The 23,005-nt window shown below is 43.4% G+C and overlaps 1 protein-coding gene across 2 annotated transcripts in view; it reads left to right on the forward strand.

Moving 5' to 3' along the window:
• The first annotated feature begins 3,618 nt into the window (after window positions 1–3,618).
• LOC111957697 (sarcoplasmic/endoplasmic reticulum calcium ATPase 2) overlaps window positions 3,619–23,005 on the forward strand; it is a 40,013-nt gene continuing 20,626 nt past the window's right edge. For both annotated transcript variants that reach the window (XM_023978639.2, XM_023978640.2), the window contains exons 1-5: window positions 3,619–4,123; window positions 5,094–5,111; window positions 5,215–5,297; window positions 8,080–8,184; window positions 9,875–10,013. In XM_023978639.2, coding sequence (XP_023834407.1) covers window positions 4,006–4,123; window positions 5,094–5,111; window positions 5,215–5,297; window positions 8,080–8,184; window positions 9,875–10,013 — 463 coding nt within the window. In that variant the 5' untranslated portion in view covers window positions 3,619–4,005. The remainder of the gene's footprint in view (window positions 4,124–5,093; window positions 5,112–5,214; window positions 5,298–8,079; window positions 8,185–9,874; window positions 10,014–23,005) is intronic.

The following is a 23,005-nucleotide window of genomic DNA, read 5'->3' on the forward strand; positions in this document are numbered from 1 at the left end:
ATCACTAAGAACTTAATGGTCCACACACGCGCACAGCTGTGAAAAAGGCGCGACAGCGCCTCTTCCCCCTCAGCAGGTTGAATAGGTTTGGCATGGGCCCTCAAATCCTCAAAGTTCTACACCTGTACCATTGAGAGCATCTTGACTGGCTGCATCACTGCTTGGTGTGGCATTCCACTAGTATAATAAGGGATTCCATTCCAAGCACACATGAGTTTAGTGCCTCGTTCAAGTGCTAGACGGAACTCTGAAATGTATGACTTGCTAACTGGTTGTAGTCCTACACGAACCACGTTCAACCAGTTAGCAAGTCGGTAATTTCAGAGTTCTGACTAGCACTTGAACGCGGCACTAAACTTGTGTGCTTGGAATGGAGTCTTCTGTAGTGGGAAGTTTTGTTAAGATCCCCAACGCTTGGTCCCAACATTAACATGCAATGTACTGTTTTGGAAGCATAAGGACCTTGTTTTTTCAACAACCAATTTTTTTTTTTTCAAAAAACAAAAGGTTAGATTGATACACACCTTGATAGGGTTATGGTTAGTGTTCCCACACAGCCGTATCTTCATGTTATAACGTTTATTTACGGAAAACTACGGAAGACGAAGCGACCAACTTTACACTGAACAAAAATATAAATGCAACATGTAAATTGTTGGTCCCATGTTTCATGAGCTGAAATATTTGTCGTATTTCTCTCCAATTTTGTGCATAAATGAGTGTACATCCCTGTAAGTGAGAATTTCTCCTTTGCCAAGATAATCCATCCACCTGACAGGTGTGGCATATCAAGAAGCTGATTAAACAGAATGATCATTACACAGGTGCACCTTGTGCTGGGGACAATAAAAGGCCACTCTAAAATGTGCAGTTTTGTCACACAACACAATGCCACAGATGTCTCAAGTTTTAAGGGAGCATGCAATTGTTTTGCTGACAAGAGGAATGTCCACCAGAGCTGTTGCGAAATAATTACATTTTAATTTCTCTACCATAAGCCGCCTCCAACATCGTTTTAGAGAATTTGGCAGTATGTCCGACTGGGCTCTCAACCAAATAAAATAAAATGTATTTATATAGCCCTTCTTACATCAGCTGATATCTCAAAGTGCTGTACAGAAACCCAGCCTAAAACCCCAAACAGCAAGCAATGCAGGTGTAGAAGCACGGTGGCTAGGGAAAAAAAAAAGAAAAAAAAAAAAACTCCCAGAAAGGCCAAAACCTAGGAAGAAACCTAGAGAGGAACCAACTATGAGCGGTGGCCAGTCCTCTTCTGGCTGTGCCGGGTGGAGATTATAACAGAACATGCCAAGATGTTCAAATGTTCATAAATGACCAGCATGGTCAAATAATAATAATCACAGTAGTTGTTGAGGTGCAACAAGTCAGCACCTCAGGAGTAAAATCCGTTGGCTTTTCATAGCCGATCATTAAGAGTATCTCTACCGCTCCTGCTGTCTCTAGAGAGTTGAAAACAGCAGGTCTGGGACAGGTAGCACGTCGGTGAACAGGTCAGGGTTCCATAGCTACAGCAGAACAGTTGAAACTGGAGCAGCAGCATGGCCAGGTGGACTGGGGACAGCAAGGAGTCATCATGCCAGGTAGTCCTGAGCCATGGTCCTAGGGCTCAGTCCTCCGAGAGAGAGAAGAAAGAAGATTAGAGAGAGCATACTTAAATTCACACAGGACACGGATAAGACAGGAGAAGTACTCCAGATTTACAGACTGACCCTAGCCCCCCGACACAAAACTACTGCAGCATAAATAAGTACTGGAGGCTGAGACAGGAGGGGTCAGGAGACACTGTGGCCCATCCGATGATACCCCCGGACAGGGCCAAACAGGCAGGATATAACCCCACCCACTTTGCCAAAGCACAGCCCCCACACCACTAGAGGATACCTTCAACCACCAACTTACATCCTGAGACCAGGCCGAGTATAGCCCACAAAGATCTCCACCACGGCACAACCCAAGGGGGCGCCAACCCAGACAGGAAGATCACGTCAGTGACTCAAACCACTCAAGTGACGCACCCCTCCTAGGGATGGCATGGAAGAGCACCAGTAAGCCAGTGACTCACCCTGTAATAGGTTAGAGGCAGAGAATCCCAGTGGAGAGAAGGGAACTGGCAGGCAGAGACAGCAAGGGCGGTTCGTTGCTCCAGAGCCTTTCCGTTCACCTTCACACTCCTGGGCCAGACTACACTCAATCATATGACCTACTGAAGAGATGAGTCTTCAGTAAAGACTTAAAGGTTGAGACCGAGTCTGCGTCTCTCACATGGATAGGCAGACCATTCCATAAAAATGGAGCTCTATAGGAGAAAGCCCTGCCTCCAGCTGTTTGCTTAGAACTTCTAGGGACAATTAGGAGGCCTGCGTCTTGTGACCGTAGCGTACGTGTATTGTTGTCCGGTAATGTGATGCTGTGTATAAAAGTACCATGTATGTAAAGTGTATGAATTATGTATATTAAACTAAATCTATGTTTAAAATATATATATACTTTTGTCCTCGGAAGAGGGGCGTGGATGGGCTAGATAAATAAATGCAAATAAAGAGTAAGTTAGTGTGGTGAGATTCCCCTTATACTATAAAGAGCTTTGGGTGTCTAGAAAAGTGCCATGTAAGTACAATCAATTATTATCATTACATGTTTTGCCATCTTCCATAGCTTGAAGACTATGACTTTGTACAGAGATGGAAACTGGCACAAAATACCAAAAAGGTGGACTACAAGGCAATGTTAAGTTTAATAAATAATTGACTGTAGTATTTTTTATTGAACCTTTATTTAACTATTAAAGTCAGTTAAGAACAAATTCTTATTTACAATGACGGCCTAACTTGGCCAAACCCGAAAGACGCCAGGCCAATTGTGCGCCACCCTTTGGGGCTCCCAATCACGGCCGGATGTGATACAGCCTGGATTCGAACCAGGGACTGTAGTGACGCCTCTTACACTGAGATCCACTCGGGTAAGTGCCTAGGTGCCAAATAAAGTAATAGGATTGAAGTTTTCATCTTAAATCAGCCAATTTCAAACATTGACATTTCTGTGAACATTTCTGTGAAACTATGTACGTTTTACTTGTGGATTACTTATGGATTCTGAAAATAAAAATCTAAAATCAAGATTTACCAATTTGTTTGTCTACATGCCATTTTAAAAACAATGCAGATGTTGGAGTAAACCTATTCTGGGTTAAGACAAGTAACTATGAGTAAGGACAAACATCCTGATAAGCTTGCAAGATGAGTTTTTGAGTAAGACATCCAATTACCACTTTGCATTTAGAACGGTTGGTTTGTTTTAATATAGATAATAAATAACCAAATCTTTGATGATCTCTAGATAAAATAAATGCGTCTCGTCTGCTTCTGCAAGACGGTCGGCATAATCGTCATCATACTCCCTCATCTGATTGGTCGTTTCCAACGAACTGTAACCGGCATACGCGTCATCACACTCCCTCATATGATTGGTCGAGTATTCGGACCTTCTGACTTTGGCTGTCATCACATTCCCTCGTTTGATTGGTTGAGTAGGCGGGCCTTCTGACTTTGTGGCTGTGGTAACTCATGACGACCCAGTGTTGAGGCACTTTCAATAAAATCAGATCAGCGCTACAGTTTGTTACCACTGAAGCTGTGAGCTGTGCCGGGAAAGGTGGATTTAGGTCAGCGCAAGGATTGGACCGGCTGATTGCAGCCCTTAACATTGGCGATTGCGGCACTCTTTTCAACCATTTTTGGGGAGATAAGAGGACACCCAAAGTAACATTTATTGAGGGAGGAAGAGTAATTTTTTCGTTCCAATTAGCTCGTTTATCAGCCTACCAATTTACGGACAATTTCATATTCGTATCATCGACATCTGGCCTTTCTGTGAATGCATATTTCACAGTTGGCAAGCTGTATTTCTGCTGAAAGGTTTTAATTTTAAAGAGACGGAGGCGGCTGAGTAAACAAAGTACAACTGACAAGAAGCCCACCAACCATCATGGATAACGCTCACACAAAGAGTGTTGAAGAAGTTTATAGCCATTTCTCCGTCAACGAAAGCACTGGACTTGGTTTGGACCAGGTGAAACGTCAAAAGGAGAAATGGGGCTCGAACGGTATGTGAACCTCTACACCTTTACTAGTAGTACCGGTAGCTATTTAGCTAATGTTCACTATATGTCACTCATGAGGGAACATGATACCATCATTTAGTCCCACTGTTAGCTAAAGTTACCTAGGAGTTACACATTGGGGTAAATGTCAGCCCCATCACTCGGCCCGGTCATGGACTGAATTAATTTGGCTGATGTCATCGTAGACAACCTCGTGGGTTTCAATCTTGTACAAACTAGCTAGAAAGTAGTCAGTTACATGGGGGAATTGTTATATTAGTGTATGGGTATTTTAAACCAGGTATACAAGTATAGACCGCTGACGTGTGCCTTGGCATTCTGATGTGATGGCTAGCCTAGGACATTTGGGACAGCATAGCCGCTCGCCATGGGCATGGCACAGGCCTAGCTAGCTGACAGTTAATGATGCTAGTTAGCTAACGCAAGCCGGTTCATAGAATCCTGGGTTCTGTAGTTTTTCCTAGATGTTCACACAAGAAACGAGGCTCGATTCCCGATTTAAGCTCATGAAAGCGTCTACTGGATGACATAAAATAGATTGGGTGCGTCTGACACCATTCAAGGTGACCTCTGAGAACATGGGTTCAAAAAGTTACCTAATGTGTCACCACCATGAATTCAAACATTGATTGGGCAATATGCTTACCATCTACGACTTGCTACTGTTAATGACTCAGCCGAACACAAGACTGGGGTTTCACTCGGTGAATGCAATTAAATCAAAACCCTGTTTTTCCATGTTGCCTATAGCAAAGTTTTAGCTTTAGCAAAATCTGAACCAGGACATATGGGGTTTAGTGGGGGTCATTGGGAGTCAAATGGGGTGGAGATAAACAAATTGCAGTGCCATATGTTTGATTGTCAAAATTAACAGCATTAGCTACTAAAACATTACTAATGTAATGGTGTGTTCTCTTTTCCCTGTATGCACTTTGGATTGGCCCATCTCCAGAGTTACCTGCTGAAGAAGGTAATAACAACACGTCATTAAAATAGTTTGTTGTAAAAGTGAAATCTATGTGCTACAAATTCTTCTTGATTTTATGTGTTTCTACATCTCTTTCATTCCACAGGGAAGTCTCTATGGGAGCTTGTTGTTGAACAATTTGAAGATTTACTTGTACGAATTCTTCTGCTGGCAGCTTGTATATCTTTTGTAAGTATATCGCTTAGACTCTTTGTTTTTTTAGATCGGGTTTAGAACACACACTAACTTTGGTACTGCTGCTGCTTGCCATGGGCCTGGCATTTGGTCACAATCCTTTACAGTGACCGCTGTATTGAAGAGTATTGTGAATGTATTAGATTGTTTTGGTTTATTACATAGAGGTGACAATCCCCCCCCCCCCCCCCCCATGTTGCGTTAAGTTGTCATAGAAACAAACTCTTAAATCATCTGCTTGCTGTTCAGAGCTGCTGATGAAAGCACATCAGTAGGAGTGGGCTGTCTGGCATGGAAAGGGAAAGTGTATGTTTGACTTAGTGGCATGAGACGTGTGGACAGCAAATGTCTTCTGTTTGAATGCCTAGGCTGAGGTTACATTCACAGATCAGGCAGCCAAACAGCTGAGAAGGCTAGCTACACATCTGAGGAATGGTGATGACAGCAGTTGCTTGACTCGAGTTGCTATCACCATGTGTCTAACAAGACATTTGAGTCGTCTTTTACTCTCGCAGTGTAATCACTTCCTCTCCTCTGCCTCGTTATTTGGAGTAAGAAGCCTATCCACAAGCTAAATGGTTTGATTGAAATGTAACTGACAGCATACAGTGATCTAGCCTAATTTTCATTGTTCTGCAGTATTAGCAGTGTACTGCTACATCAGTGTTTACTATTCATGTTTTTTGGTAGTGGACAGAAGGAGGTTTTGGCACTGGAAAGGTTTACAATGTAGTGTCAGATAGTATGTACATTGACTTGAGGAGATGAGGTCCTTTTGATGCCAGTATGGAGGTGTCAAGAGCTGTAATCTATAATCCCAGTGTGTGTCAGTCTGCTAGAGGAGCTGATATGCAGTGCCCAGCCTTGCGATATGGTGGTGTTGGTGGTTGCTGTCTGATGGGGACAGGCCACCACTCAAGACCAAATTTGGGCTCTGACCTTCAGTGGGAGGGCATTCCCCAGACGAATGCACCACGCCTTCTCCAATGCACCGCACTCCCATACTTTTGGTCGGTTGTCAGTTAAGTCAGATCCAATGATGGGCGAGTAGTAGGCTAATGAAATAACAAGCGGGTGCAGCAGAACTTGCAGAAGAACTTGCAGCGCGGTGTTCATGATGCGGCTTTGTCACGTTAAAGTGAATTTGTGCAACACGTGTCGTGTGCTCTTATTCTCAGTAGATAACATGCAAATTAGTCTTGCTCCCAGAAGAGTGTTTTTATCTCTGGTTTGTGAGAGAGGAAGAGTGCAGAGTTGGAGAATGGCTATGTTGAGTGAAATCTGTTGGTTGTGACCGATTACTGCAGCAGTAGTCCTGGTAACTGGTTTGTTTGAGGTGGTAAGGTGGCTGGCTGTTTGTTTCAACTGCTCATATTTGACATGCATACTATGCATGATACTTATGGCTACTGAGGGCCATTGATTAATTTGTCCAAATGTACTGTTATGTGCTGACACTGAAATTACATACATCAACACGATCTGTTATAAACTGTAGTCTTACTGTATTTTCGGTGTTCGATTTAAGTTTTCGAATTTCAAATGTCTTATGTGCAAAATTGACCATAAATGAGATAAAAACAGATTTAATTTGGAACTTTAATTCAACAATGTGCGTTTATAAAGAGTTGGCTATGTATTGCTCAGTACAGCAAACTCTAGTTAAATAATCACTCAAAATAAAATCACGGTGCAAGATTACGATGAGGTTTATGGTATTTGAAAGGTGCTACGCATAGGATTTGTTAGAATTTTTGCGTTGTAATTTCAGAAAATGCCCATTAATATATCTGGCACTAATAATGGAATGATAGTGTTTTCACAATATTACATACCCACCAGTGTTGTGATTTTCGCCTATTTAGGGTTCCTGCCTGAGCAACATCTGTCAAAAATGTTCTGACTTTGTGGCTGTGTTATCTTATGAAAATCGCTATCATTTCCTGGTTGCAAAAAGTCTACACTGTTCGCTCAATTTTTGTTTGTGAGACAACAGGCACTGAATAGTGTAGGGAATCATTGTACCATCCAAATCGTTGTGAAATATATTTTGAATAAGTACAAGTATTTTTTTACAGCTGTTTGAAGCTGGTGGACCAAAACCGGGAAAAAAACAGCAAGTTACTTTCTGTTCCGGTCCACTAGCTTCAAACAGCTGTAAAAACGATATCTGCCGGGAGAAATCAATGGGCTAATATCACAGCCAATCAAAACACTGGCGGGTAAGTAATACTGTGAAACACTATCATTCCACTATTACTGCAGCTATATTATGGACATTTTCTGAAATTACAATTCAAAAACTCAACAAAATCCTATGTGTTGCACCTTTAGCACATTGCTTTTGAACTTGGAAAATGTTGTCCGGTTTTGGTGTTAAATGAGCTCAAAGCTTTAGAAAATGTTTTAACATCTAAACAAATGTGTTGTATTCATTTTGTTTAAATGTGTTACTCTTGCACTGATATCCTACTGTAAATCTTCTGATGTAACTGTTTGTATGTTCATCTTGTTGTCATTTATGTAAAAAATGCAGCTCACTCAACAAAATGTACATTTCTATGCATTTCTACCACTGCTAAGTTAATCAGTCGTATCAGAATGCATACACATTCTCCGTGGACATTTAGTTTAACCTTATTTCACAACCGTTTTCTTAACATGATTCTGATCGCTTAAATACATCGTAGTAAGCGTAACCAGGGGGAGAGATGTTATTAATTACTCCTGTGGAATCATGGCAATAATGGATCATCGTTGTCTTGTTTACCTTTAGGTCTTGGCCTTGTTCGAGGATGGAGAAGAAACAATCACAGCCTTTGTGGAGCCTTTTGTAATCTTACTCATTCTTATAGCCAATGCCATCGTGGGTGTGTGGCAGGTGAGCAACTTGCATGATGTAATTTAGACATCTTTTACAGTATTTTGAAAGTCGATGTTCAGTGTGGCGTTGCAATGTCAATGACAGTATTCCGAAACTCTTGTTTTGGTGCAGGCTGTGGAAAGGAATACTTATTGTATGCAACTAGCTAGCGACTATAGGCAAAACAGCTACCATAAAGAGTTGTAGGTAGGAGAATCCACAAGTCTCATACATTCTGTTCATTGGTCACATGGCAGTTTTATGCTTTCCTTTCTTTAAGGACTTGCTGTTCAATGGTAGATGAAAGTAGATGAAAAATGGGGCAAGGAAGAAAGTGGGTCACTGAGTACATTTGAGAAGGTTTAGGCATGACCAAAGTGACAATCCCTCCTCTTGCTCAGACTTCACGTCTGTTGCTTTAATTATGTTTACACCCATGGTCTCTTAGCCATTCTCTAATGTTTGCAGTCTTTGCAAGGAGAAATTTGTCTGTAGCAACTACCAACACAAATTGGCTGGATGCTCCCTTAGGATTTATTCATTCAGTCTAAATTCCTGCATGAGTTTGTCCAGAACTAGGTTACATTTCCTTAGTCTGTCGGAGTTTAACATTCCATAGATGGCATGTTTGTGAGCAAATGGTCTTGAACATTTGAATCCAGTCCATAAAGCATTTCTGTGTAGTCAAAGAATGGAATAAATGATAGGCAATTCAATCCACAAGTTGATAGTTGTCTCTTTTACTCTGTTTCGATGCCCATTTTCTTGTCAGACCTTTTGTCATGCTGGTTGACTTTGCTTGCACTGCCAGGCAGCCCCTAGGAGGAATGTTCAGTAAGCTAAGCCAGTGCATGCCATGGAGTAGACTTACTCAACAGGAAGTGATGCAACTGGCCATTCCTGCCCTGATAGGCTCTCACTAACTGATACGTTGAAGTTGTCCTAGAAATGTGGACTTTAGAACTAAGCTTTCTATTCTAAGTGATTGAGTGAACGTGACTTTGGCATGGTGTGAAGGTTCTTATTTAGCTACTGTTTTCATAAATTACTAGTATATGTGACTGACACAATGTTTACTACTTGCACTTCTGTTTTCTTAAGCATAATCAGTTACCATATGTAACTTTTGTTTTTGGCAACCTGACCAAATTCACATAGAAATTAGAGTTATATCTGTTATTCTAATTGAAAGCGGGTATATGAAGCTTTTAGATCTGTGCTATTTCTATGATTTTGTGCCTTTAAATTAACCCACCTATGTCTGCCGAAAGATATTTCACAGCGTTTTAGATTGTACAATGATTCTGAAATTAGGAAAACAATTAGAATTTTAGCAACCATGAAATGGCAGAGCGATTTCTGCATATTGCACCTTTTTTTTCTTTTTTTCCCTTCCAGATTTTAAAATATGCGAAGGCAAATCTCCTGGTCCTTGTCATGCACAATCTAAAGGCACAATCTCTAAGATCTCCTGCTGTCTTTGGATTCAAAACTGGTTATATTTCACAAGCCCCATCCATCAGTTAACAAAACAAAGTGGCATGTTGAAGTTACAGATTGTGCCTTTAAATGAACCCACATATCTGTAGTTTGTGAGATAGTGAAAAAGTAAAATGAGCTTATTTGAATTTGCATCTATAATGTCGTCAGATCATCAAGTTCAATTTCAAATATGTAAGCAAACGGTCAACATTTCTAATCTACACAGGAACGCAATGCTGAGGATGCCATTGAAGCCCTAAAAGAGTACGAGCCTGAGATGGGCAAGGTCTACCGCCAGGACAGGAAGACCGTTCAGAGGATCAAGGCCAAAGAAATCGTGCCAGGAGACATCGTAGAGGTTTCTGGTAAGGTAACCCTGTCTTTCTCGGTGCTTTAGGATGCATTAGACCTAGACTATTTCTGATAATTCAGTCATTTTGCTTATGAATAAGTATTGTTTAAGGTTGAATTATTAACAGTTATTATTCTTTGTTAGAAAAATATTTCCCTTTTAATAGTTTACCACTGTAGAAAAAAAGGACAGTCCTGATCTCTTTTTATGCAAAACAGCATTGTTTTTAGCCTTTGCTTTTTATGACACCTCATTCAGGTAAATGCTATTTTTAAAAGGGCTCATGAGCCTAGGCAAGGTCAGGCTGACGTTTTAGCAGTAAAAGCTCATTTCAATTCCCCTCTTCCCCTAGTCCCACTGCAGAGGTGACTCACCCTACAGAAGTGGTGTATTTTGGGATGTTTCTATTAACCCATTGTCCCAGATGACTAGGCACTAGTGCTGCTAAAGGCCTCTCGGATCATGTGCGCATGTTTCCTGGGGGTGCTTAACTCACCAGGGTGCACTGAACACACCACCTTGATGAGTCTCGCATGCGGCTCAACCGTAGCTAGAACATCCCCCTTGGAGCCGGTAAACTCAACCTTTGAGTGGCTTGTCTCCCGTTTTCTCAGTGCGGCTGGTATGACTCACCCAAAGACAGTGACTCTAGCACTTTAGCGAAGAGCGAGACGTCTCTGGTTTTGAGAGGAATGTGTCCTGGGCAATACCTGGCTGCAGTGCAGCGGGGGATGGACGTATTCAACTGATGTGGAGTTGAATGCTGGAGCCCTTGAAGGGCTAACGTTATCATGATACTTTGTTTAACCCTAAGCCATTGAGGTGATGCAGTGTTCTTTTGCGCAAAGTGGTGGGTTTATTTTAAGCCTGGATAGCCTGTCTAGATTATAAAATCATGGTGTATTTATAGCAGGCAGTGACAGTAGGGAAGATGGCCGGTGTCTTGTGCCCCCCCCCCCCCCCTCCTGGGAACATTGCCAGCAGCATACCACCCTGCATACCACTGCTGGCTTGCTTCTGAAGCTAAGCAGGTTGTCCTGGTCAGTCCCTGGATGGGAGACCAGGTGCTGCTGGAAGTGGTGTTGGAGGGCCTGTAGGAGGCACTCTTTCCTCTGGTCTAAACAAAGATCCCAATGCCCCAGAGCAGTGATTGGGGACACTGCTCTGTGTAGGGTGCCGTCTTTCGGATGGACGTTAAACGGGTGTCCTGACTCTCTGAGGTCATTAAAGATCCCATGGCACTTATCGTAAGAGTAGGGGTGTTAACCCCGGTGTCCTGGCTAAATTCCCAATCTGGCCTTCAACCATCACGGTCACCTAATAATCCCCAGTTTACAATTGGCTCATTCATCCCCCTCCTCTCCCCTGTAACTATTCCCCAGGTCGTTGCTGCAAATGAGAACGTGTTCTCAGTCAACTTACCTGGTAAAATAACGGTAAAAATAAAAAATTGTTGCAGTGTGGGACAGTTTTTGGCAGGGCTCCAAAGTCACCTTGAGAAGGGCACCGTCAGCACTGTGTGCATTAGCTGCTCGCTAATTTCTATTAAACCAATTGTGATAGAGTGATGGAAAATTAGGTTTGGGGGGTAGATGTTTGACAATGGCTTCATAATAGTATGGTTATCTAAGTGGGTCCTGGAAGTCTTCGTGGGTATTCTGTATAGTTGCCTTTATTTGATGCACAGGAATTTGTCAAAGACTGGTCCTGCTGTGTGAATTCCAGCCTCTGTGCCTCCTATGATTGTTTAGTGTGGGCATGATTGGTTGTGTGCTCTATGTTCACCCAGGAAAATGGCTAACATCCTTGCTCGGAAAGCAGACTTCCAGAGAGCGGCTGGTAAAGCAGATATTGTCAGAGTGATGCGTTGTGCATGCTGTCAGGTGGAAATTGAGAAGCTCACCTAAAAGAGGGCATATGGGTCAATTCTGCAGAGCCTTTTTATATTGGTTTCTGTGATGTTCTTTTCTGAATAATGTTTTTTGCCCAAAGTCCCAGTGTGACCCCCCCTGCCAGCAAGAGGCTGGTTGTGACGCAGATGCCAGCTCACTGCTGAGGCAGAGGACGCAGGCTGCAGTGACTGGCTGAGCTGTGAGCAGAATACTAAACGGGCCATCTCTGGCCCTGCCCTGCCTGTCAGCCAGCCTCTCGCTCCGCTCCACTCCGAGCCCATTTCTCCTTCCCAGCTCCTGTAAGCCCTCTGGAGGTAGACACATTTAGCTCTCTCCTTCTCAACTCTCATAAGCCCACATGGGACATCCACAGTCTAGAGATGGTGCTTTGCTCTCTGCTGATGTGTTTACTGTCCGGAAGATTATAGCCCAGTGTTGGTTTTCATTAATGTTTTGATTGTAGCTAATGCATTTCTCAGTACATCCTCTGGCTGGGCTGGCTGTCCTCTTGCTGTATCTGTGTACTGTAGTTCATCCTTGTCCAGCCCAAGCTGTCTGACCCAGCACTGTCAATACAGGGATGCTGTGCTGAGGTTTGCTGTCACTGCTGTTCTTACTAAACTAATCTGCAGCTATGTGATGTCAGCTTTCCTTGACTGCTGTTCCAGGCAGGGTTCCAGACTGCAACCATTTAGTTGCATTTTGTGACCCTTTGACTTGGCTGTGCGAATAAATGTTTTAATTGAACTCATCGGTGGGAGCTGCACATTCTACATGGTCACCTCACTCAAAATGTTTTTTTTTTTAGGTGGCTTAAACCATTATTTGGTCAAACAGTAAAATACATTATTCTCATGATTCCTGCCTGTACATGTTTCGCTGGGGCCTGCTGCGATGTCGAACGAGTCACTCGCTTTCCTTTCCCGGAGAAAAAGTGTTCTGATTGATTAATTAGTTTAAACAAACCGATATCTTGTCAGAGGTATAATTTTTATTTCTCAACTCTCCATTTTGTGCTTAATAGCAACTATTTTACAACCAGATACAGTCCATTCAGAAAGTATTCAGACCCCTTGAGTTTTTCCAAATTTTATTACGTTACAGCCTTACTCTAAAATAGATGTAATAGTTTTTTCCCCTCATTAATCTACACACAATACCCCATAATGACAACAAAAAAAATTATGTATAATTTCTTTTTGGGGAAATATCACATTTACATAAGTATTCAGACCCTTTACTCAGTACTTTGTTGAAGCACTTTTGGCAGCGATTACAGCCTCGAGTCTGAGCACGGCCGGATGTCTCTCACACCCTCCCGTAGCGCCCAAGTCTTTGCAATCGCAAAAAATCTCTCCTCACATCAACCCTCAGCACTTTGATGTGTGAGTCTGTGTTTTATATGCTGACCTCACACCTCAACAAGCTTCTGATTTGGTCAGTGTCAATACTCCTGTCCACCATTGATTGGCAGATGTGTGAAGCAAATGCGTGTGCCCACAGAACAGTTTTTCGAGGTTGAGGAAGTGAGCGAAACATCCACACTAGCTCAGCCATCCACATAGCGTAAAGAGCTGCGCGTGTGATTATTCAACTGGGAACATTTTCACGCTGGGAGAAATGTTAAAGCATGACGTCACAATCGGAGCACAATCAGAACGATTGGGAAGAATCTTCTTCACGCTGGGGGGATTTTTACATGACGCCACCAGGGAAAATGTTGGTCTGATGAGCTGCGCCCTCTAGCATGTCCCTCACAGCACCGTGGTTCAGACAGCTGCTGCTCCTGCTAGGCGATTCACTTATCTCTCAACCCATAGTCACTCTTAATTTATCTCAGAACTTCAGGGAAATTAAGGAGATGGTTCTCTTCTCCCTGAATAGCTCAACATTGGCCATAAATGCAACGGCCATTCTTTTTAGTTTAACTTAAGGTGTTTATTGCACATAGCTAGTCATCAGCATAATGTGGTCTATATCCCGAGGTGTTGCATTTCTGGGGGTTCTGGTACCTGGCCGGTGCATGTAGAGTAAAATAAGGGCCCACATACTGATAGGGGCCAGTCAGTGTTGAGTTGGTTGAAGGATGGAGGGGGAGGATTGCTCAGCTGTTCCTATTGTTTGGACAGCAAGATGACCTTGTAGGGAAGTCAGTGGTAGATGGCGATCCCACCCCTCCAAGCCTAACGCGCAGACACTACCCATCAGCACCCTCCATGGCCTGGGATTCCAGACACCTAGCATGGCATGTGGCATTTTATGTGGGTCTGGCCAGCGTTTGCTGTCACTGTGGGGTCTTTTGGTGAGTGTCGGGTCAGCAGGAGGCACAATGTCTGGCTGGGTCTTGGATGAATGAGGCGGAGGGAATTGTATGTACTTGAAAAGAGGGCAGTATGCACTAAATAACCTGCTGTTCATTTAGCCTTTATTGTTGTTCAACATTACCAATTCATTTAGACATTTCAGTGTTAAAGACTAACGGTACCAACCAACCGTTAAGGTACAATTTTCGGCATGTTTGCATTGCCCTTGCTTTTGAGTATTGAACTGCACTGTGGCAGCTTAACCTTGAGGCATGTCCTGAATTGCCTGCTGGGAATCTGCGCTATGCTGTCTGGTTAATAGAAGTCGCGGTAAATGGTCAGACCCTGGAGAGACTGTTAAGAGGAGCCAGAGATTGACCTTAACAGGAACATGAATACCCTTCAGAGCTTCCTCTTTTACCGTGGTCAGACTGTAGCCTTGTCCACAGCTTCTCATGACCACATGTGGAACGGTGCATTAGAATATTAAGAAGACTACTGTGTGGAGAGGGAAGGTAGGATGAGTCATCAACACTCCCCTTTCATTAGGCTAGGTATAGGGATTAGCAGGCAGAAGTTTTAAATGTAGACTCAGCTAAATGACGTTGCCATGAACAGCACCGCAGATATTGAGCTGAGCGAGATGCGAGACTTCACTCTGTCATACACAGTATCTGTGCATGTGCAGGGGTTCGCTTCACGCTGTTCACAACATGGTAGCCACGGGACCAAAACAGCAGAGGTTGAGCCTCGCGCTTCAATGCTCTTAGTTGTTGTGGAAATTTACCCACTATGCTGTTTACTTTCTGCGTCTACGTCATATCGCTAAGTCTACCTTTTAATTACAACCTTTTCATGGTGTTGATGGCAACAAAACGCACTTAGTAATGGGATAGGGAAAGGACCATCCAGAGATCTTCTTTAACTAATCATTTAAATGTCTGAGATGCTACAGTTCATTCGGGAAAGTATTCAGACCCTTAGACTTTTTCCACATTTTGTTATGTTACATCCTTATTCTAAAATGGATTAAAAACAAAAAGCCCTCATCAATCTACACACAATAACCCATAATGACAAATGAAAACAGGTTTTTAGAAAAGTTTGCAAATGTATAAAAAATAAAAACAAATACCTTATTTACATAAGTATTCAGACCCTTTGTAATGAGACTCGAAATTGAGCTCAGGTGCATCCTGTTTCCATTGATCATCCTTGAGATGTTTCTACAACTTGATTGGAGTCCACTTGTGGTAAATTAAATTGATTGGACATGATTTGGAAAGGTACAAACCTGTCTTTTTAAGGTCCCACAGCAAAAACCAAGCCATGAGGTCAAAGGAATTGTCTGTAGAGCTCCGAGACAGGATTGTGTCGAGGCACAGGTCTGGGGAAGGGTACCAAAAAAATGTCTGCAGCATTGAAGGTCCCCAAGAACCGAGACCTCCGTCATTCTTAAATGGAAGAATTTTGGAACCACCGAGACAATTCCTAGAGCTGGCCGCCCGGCCAAATTGAGCAATCAGGGGAGAAGGGCCTTGGTCAGGGAGGTGACCAAGAACCCGATGGTCACTCTGACAGAGCTCCAGAGTTCCTCTGTGGATATGGGAGAATCTTCCAGAAGGACAACCATCTCTGCAGCACTCCACCAATCAGGCCTTTATGGTAGAGTGGCCAGACTGAAGTCACTCCTCAGTAAAAGGCACATGACAGCCCCCTTGGAGTTGCCAAAAGGCACCTAAAGGACTCTCAGACCATGAGAAACAAGATTCTCTGGTCTGATGAAACCAATTTTGAACTCTGGTCTCAATGCCAAGCGTCAGGTCTGGAGGAAACCTGGCACCATCCTACGGTGAAGCATGGTGGTGGCAGCATCATGCTGTGGGGATATTTTTCAGAGGCAGGGACTCGTAGACTTGTCAGGATTGAGGGAAAGATAAACGTAGCAAAGTACAGAGAACTCCTTGATGAAAAACTTCTGAAGAGCACTCTGGACCTCAGACTGGGGTGAAGGTTCACCTTCCAATAGGACAATGACCTAAGCACACAGCCAAGACAACGCAGGAGTGGCTTCGGGGACAAGTCTCTGAATGTCCTTGACTGGCCCGGACTTGAACCCGATCGAATATCTCTGGAGAGACCTGTAAATAGCTATGCTCCCCATCCAACCAAACAGAGCTTGAGAGGATCTGCAGAGAAGATTGGGAGAAACTCCCCAAATACAGGTGTGCCAAGCTTGTAGTGTCATACCCAAGAATTGCTACCAAAGGTGCTTCAACAAAGTACTGCATAAAGGGTCTGAATACTTATGTAAATGTAATATTTTATTTAATACATTTGCAAAAATGTATAAAAGAAAAAACTGGTTTTGTCATCATGAGATCATACTTTTTGGAGAAATGTACTCTGGTCTGATGAAATAAAAATGTAACTGTTTGGCCATAATGAACATCGTTATGTTTGGAGGAAAAAGGGGGAGGCTTGCAAGCCGAAGAACACCATCCCAACTGTGAAGAACGGGGGTGGCATCATCATGTTGTGGGGGTGCTTTGCTGCAGGAGGGACTGGTGCACTTCACAAAATAGATGGCATCATGAGGATGGAAATTTATGTGGATATATTGAAGCAACATCCCAAGACATCAGTCAGGAAGTTAAAGCTTGGTTGCAAATGGGTCTTCCAAATGGACAATGACCCCAAGCATACTTCCAAAGTTGTGGCAAAATGGCTTAAGGACAACAAAGTCAAGGTATTGGAGTGGCCATCACAAAGCCCTGACCTCAATCCCATAGAAAATTTGTGGGCAGAATTGAAAAAGCGTGTGCGAGCAAGGAGGCCTACAAACCTGACTCAGTTACACCAGCTCTGTCAGGGGTGAATTTTGGCCCATTCCTCATCTTATTGTGGGAAGCTTGTGGAAGGCTACCCAAAACATTTGACCCAGGTTAAACAATTTAAAGGCAATGCTACCAAATACTAATTGAGTGTATGTAAACTTCTGACCCACTGGGAATGTGATGAAAGAAATAAAAGATTAAATAAATCATTCTCTCTACTATTATTCTGACATTTCACATTCTTAAAATAAAGTGGTGATCCTAACTGACCTAATACAGGGAATTTCTACTAGGATTTAATGTCAGGAATTGTGAAAAACTGAGTTTAAATGTGTTTGGCTAAGGTGCATGTTAACTTCCGACCTCAACTGTACATACATACATTTCTAATCGTATAGTATACATAGATTGTGAGCTAAAGAACCTTTCCTACAAGGATTATTTATTGACTATGGCTTTCCAAATCGCCAACCACCGCTATTTGTAAGGTTCATTTTAAGTGAATGTTGTGATTTTAAAATATTTTAACCATTCCTGAACCTGTGACCAGAAGCAAGCTACATAGGGGCAATACCAGAATAAATGATCTAGTGATTGTCTCTTTGCAGCAAAATCTACAGAGCTGAGAGAGGTTCTATGCCCCATATATATAGCATTCTGTTGGTGGCAAGAATTTTGTATAATAATTTAAATTGAAAAACTTGACGTGTTGAATCAAGGTTTATGAACTGGTATTAAAAACACACGTGCCATGGAATCGGTACATCAAATCTCTTCCCATTTATTTTGAAACCTGTATGGAGCAGCTGTCAACATTTTTTGTCCTCATGAAACTGATATTTTTCTATTTATGCCAATTTGTGTCTTTTAATATATGGCAGGCGAACAAGTTCCCTACCTTTTCCCTTTTCCACTTGCCTCCTACATTTTTGTGGTAATGCTGCAATCAGTTAGTTATGCGTATGGATTGAGCAGACATTCCCATATATTTTCAATAGCTGCATATGTGACAACTCCACCGTTTTATTCATAATATCATTAATAAATATTATACATTTTTTCCATAAAGAATGTTTTTTTTTAATTAATCAGTATATTTGAGTATAACAATTATTCTATCTTTTCAGGAGGATAATACTGAAATTGTAACCGGCTTTGTATGGCTTGTTTAAGGAAGGGCGATACTTAAAATGATTTTTTTTTTTTTTTTTTTGTCGGAAATGAGAAGCTGTAATCTGTAGAAAGGCAATTTATGAACAAAGGATGAGCCTTTCTTGATAACCTACTGGAGAACCATTTTTGGTTTAAGTTTAACTTATGTATGAGTGAAGCTTTTAGTAAGAGGTTTAAAGCTTTAATATCTAATTTTAGCCCCCCCCCAAACTCATTCATTATATAAATAGGCACGTTTAATTTTGTCTGGCTTAGCATTCCAAATGAAATATTGTTTGCTCATATGATTAAAAAAATGAGTCATCTGGAGTAGGCAGGACCATTAGTAAGTAAGTAAACTGTGATAGGACCAAAAAGTTAATCAATGTGATTTTTCCATAAATAGACAAGTATTTACCTCTCCATGGTTGCAGAATCTTATCTATTTTTGCAAACTTTCTATTGAAATTAATTGTAAGTTCTTGTATATATATTTAGATGTGAATACCAAGTATGTCTACATCATCCACTCATTTTTAGTATTTAAACTACCTTGTAGTTTACCAATGAATTTTTGCATCACAACATAAAGTGGAAGAGGCCTCCAGTTTTTATTTATTTAAATGGACTGGATCTTTATACTTACCACCTGGGTCCTGTTTTAGTAGTAATGAAATCAGACCTTGTTGAGTGCCTGAAAGTCTACCATTTTTATAGGAGTAATTCAAATGGCCTCAAAGTTTCTCTTCTGTAAGTTGGCCTTCACACAGGTCTTTCTGTAAATTTGTTAATTTTACATTATTACTATTATTAGGAAATAAATCCTTACAGTTAACATCATTCAGGGGAAATGGAGGAGACTGAAAAAATATTTTGCTTCTTTCAACAAATAATTTGGTGAATCATGGATGACTCATTTGTAATGAGTTTCTGTAAATTATTTTTGGTAGTATTTGTATGTTGAAGATTCAAGAATTTATTTCTTTATTTTTGTAGTACATAGTTCTTGAATAAGTACCTCCATTTCTTTTTGTTATTCCTTTTACCTATTTTGTGCCTCTATAGTACAGTTTCCATTACCATCTACCTGAATTGTTAGTGTACTATACACTTGGTCAGTAGTGGATACTGCCTAGACAAGAACAGCTGGTTAAGAGCACTTTAAGAGTTCCAGGACGTTATTACCTGTTGAGTGTTTCTGAAATAGCCTCCTCAGAATAGCAGCTTTTCAGCCTTTTGTTGTATCTGCCATCAGCACCTGCACCCTCAGGATTGGACACACAGAAACCTGCTGTGTCATGCAGTCATAAACGCAAGGGCTTGTGTCCGTCTGTCTGTCTTCCTGGTTTGGCGGCCTTGCTTGGACCTACTCCTCTGTTGTAAAGAAGGACACCCCTGAGAGTCATGTCTGGCACTGACTCTTGAGTCCGTGCGTCTTGTTGCTATGCTGCCTGTCTCACTCTCCTAGGTGTGGAGACTGTCACAGAGGTTTGGCCTGGTACCAAGTAGGATGTTGACATAAAGGGACAGATTATATATATACACACACACACTTCATCCAGAGCAGTCCTGCGGGCCAGTTGAACTGCACCAGGACAATGTAATGTGTGCCTTGTGTGCTTTTCACTGTTGCGTTTCCTTTTTTCTTATGACATCAACAAGTGCCATTTTAAACAGCCTCAAGCCATCCCAATTTGTTTCTCTAGTTCCCTCCTGTCCTGCAGTCATAAGTATGTCTTAAAAAATGTATTGTCTCTTAGCACAGGAAGTATTACACAACCCTTAGGATGTGGCCGTTATACTTCATGGCCGAAGGGGAAACATTTGACTGGTCATGTTTTCTTTCTGTTCAGTTTGGCCTCAGATTGTATATTGAAACTCTTCCCAAACGTATCTTTCTTTGGCCTTTAGATATTATTCTGTAACAGTTTGCCTTTGTCTGAATAGACCAAGTGAGGCTGATGATAATTTGTTTTGTTTTTCAGATGAAGGCCCTATAAATTGTCAGACTAGCCACCCAAGTCAGACTGTTTTCTCTGCTACCGCCAAGACACAAGACTGCTTAACAGTTAATAAAAATGTGCTACTCGGAATATTCACACCTCAGTTTCAAGGGTGTTTATTTAAAACAATAAAGAAAAATAACCCGGTTTCCTCTGGGGTAGAACACCAAGCCCCTCGGTTCTAGCAGAACATAAGGATGTCTGTCCGGTAGTATTCACACCTCAGTTTCAAGGGTGTTTATTTAAAACAATAAAGAAAAATAACCCGGTTTCCTCTGGGGTAGAACACCAAGCCCCTCGGTTCTAGCAGAACATAAGGATGTCTGTCCGGTAGTATTCACACCTCAGTTTCAAGGGTGTTTATTTAAAACAATAAAGAAAAATAACCCGGTTTCCTCTGGGGTAGAACACCAAGCCCCTCGGTTCTAGCAGAACATAAGGATGTCTGTCCGGTAGCAACCTCTCACTACCTCCAACCCTCCCGTGTGCTGCCCTCCTGACAGCTTTATGGGCCCCGTACAGCTGGTGAGCAATCAGCCCCTTGATTACTCAAAAGCCTCAATTAGTCCTGGCCGGAGGAACCGTTGAGACCTGGCACGTCGCAGAGGGAGCCACCACCGCGGGATGTAGATCTGTCACCACCAGGCCTCGAGTCTCCCCTGGGTGCTTGTCTGCGGTACGCCTCCTCCGGTCGTCAGTGCGATGTACGTCTCCCTTCTCGATAGGGCATCCGCGTTCCCATGCTTCGCACCTGACCTGTGCACAACAGAAAAAGAGATGTTGAAGGGACAAGAACCACCAGGTGACTCGATCGTTCGTGTCCTTTCCCCTGGCCATCCAGACCAGGGGAGCATGGTCTGGGACCAGGGTGAGGTGAGTGCCCAACAGGTAATACTTAAGTGTCTAATGCCCACTTCACCGCTAGACACTCTCGACAATCGAGTACTTATTTTCTCAGGGTATCAACTTCTGGCTTATGTACATGGGGTGTTCCTCCCCATTGTGTACCTGGGACGGGATAGACCCTAGTTCCGTGTCGCAGGCATCCGTCTGCACGAGTATTGGTACCTGGAAATCGAGCATCACGAGAATCGGATGGGAGCACAGGGCTTCTTTCAGACGCCTGAATGCCACTTTGGCCTCATCCGACCACTTCACTGTTTTTGGAAGGCGGGCCCTGGTCAGATCGGTAAGGGGGAGGCTATAGCTGCAAAGTTGGATAAACCGGCGATAGTATCCCGCCAGCCCCAGGAAGGACTTGACCTTTGTCTTGGTGCGGGGAACGGGCCAGTCACGAACCGCCTGGACCTTCCTCTCCTGGGGCTTAACGTTTCCCCTGTCCGATCAAATACCCCAGGAACTCTACCTCCTCGAACCCCAGCTTGCATTTCTTGGGATTCGCTGTCAACCCGGCTTTCCTGAGCGCGTCCAGTACCACCTGGAGGCACGTCAGTTGCGCTTCCCAACCTTGGCTGTGGATGATGTCATCCAAATAGGCTGCTGCGTACTGTTGGTGGGGTTGGAGGACTAAGTCCATCAGGTGCTGAAACATGGGCGGGGCTCCATGGAGAACGAATGGGAAGACCCGGTATTGGTATAACCCGTCCCGTGTTGAGAATGCTGTCTTCTCCCGTGAGGAGGCTTCCAAGGGTACCTGCCAATATCCCCTGGTCAGGTCCAGGGTGCTGATGTACCGGGCCTTTCCAACCGGTCGATGAACTTGTCCACCATCGTCATGGGGTAGGCGTCAAACAAACAATATTGTTCACCCCCTAGATGTCATTGCAGAAACGCAGACTACCGTCCGGTTAGGGCACCATCACGATGGCGCTGCACCATGCACTTTGGTACTCCTTCGATGACTCCCATCCTCAGCATAGCCTCCACCTCCTGCTTCACGGCCTTCCTTCGGGCCTTGAGGATCTGGTATGGCCTCTTTCGTATCGTGTGTTTTTGGGGCGGTGATTTGACACTGGGTAGCTACGGCAATATTCTTCCAGGCGGCAATCCGTTACCGGGTCTTCTCCATTCCCAGGTGCGCCCCCAACAAATGGGTGTGGGCTAGCTAAAGAATGGTTCTGACGTACCGGTGGGGCAGCAACAGCACCTCTCGAAGTTCTCCCTGTTCGTGCGACACCTGATACAACAGGTTATTTTCGATTTGGAAATGGGGGTATTGCCGGTCATTCAACCCCGGAAGAAGCTGGCCATCCACCACTATCACTTGGGCTGCAGCAGCTTTCAAGTTTGGATTCTCCCACTGGAAGGTCCTGAACTGTCCCCCTCGGGGCTCAGGGCAGGTGTCTCGGGGGTCCCTCGAAATCAAGGAGGAGGAACATGGGTTCATACTCTTATCCAGCTCGTGTTTCCACTGTGCTGTGGACAATCTTGTCCCACGAGGAGGGGTACCAGAAACTCTGGTACGGCACCCACCACCATCTGGCAGCTCCCTTGTGGCGTCATGATGGTGGCCTGCCCAGTCGAATACCGCTTGGTGCCGCTGTGGACAAAGGAGACAGACATCTCACCATGCTCGGTCAGATGGGCCTGCAGGCGTGCTTGTACAAGTGTTACCACACTCCCAGAATCCATCAGGATGTCGTGACCGTCAACTTTCACCGGGACCATGGGTGCTGGTGGTTCGCTGCGGGCCCAACAGGAGGTGACATAGTTTACTCTGTGCCCCGACTCGTCTCCGGGGCCCCCTGATGGCATCGACTCCTCTCGACCCGGGCAATTCCATGCAAGGTGTCACTGGGTGCCACACTCAAAACACCACCTTTGGTCTTCATCCACCTGGGGTCGTCGGTGGTGGGTT

This window comes from Salvelinus sp. IW2-2015, linkage group LG33 (assembly GCF_002910315.2).
Source record: "Salvelinus sp. IW2-2015 linkage group LG33, ASM291031v2, whole genome shotgun sequence".
NCBI lineage: Eukaryota > Metazoa > Chordata > Actinopteri > Salmoniformes > Salmonidae > Salvelinus > Salvelinus sp. IW2-2015.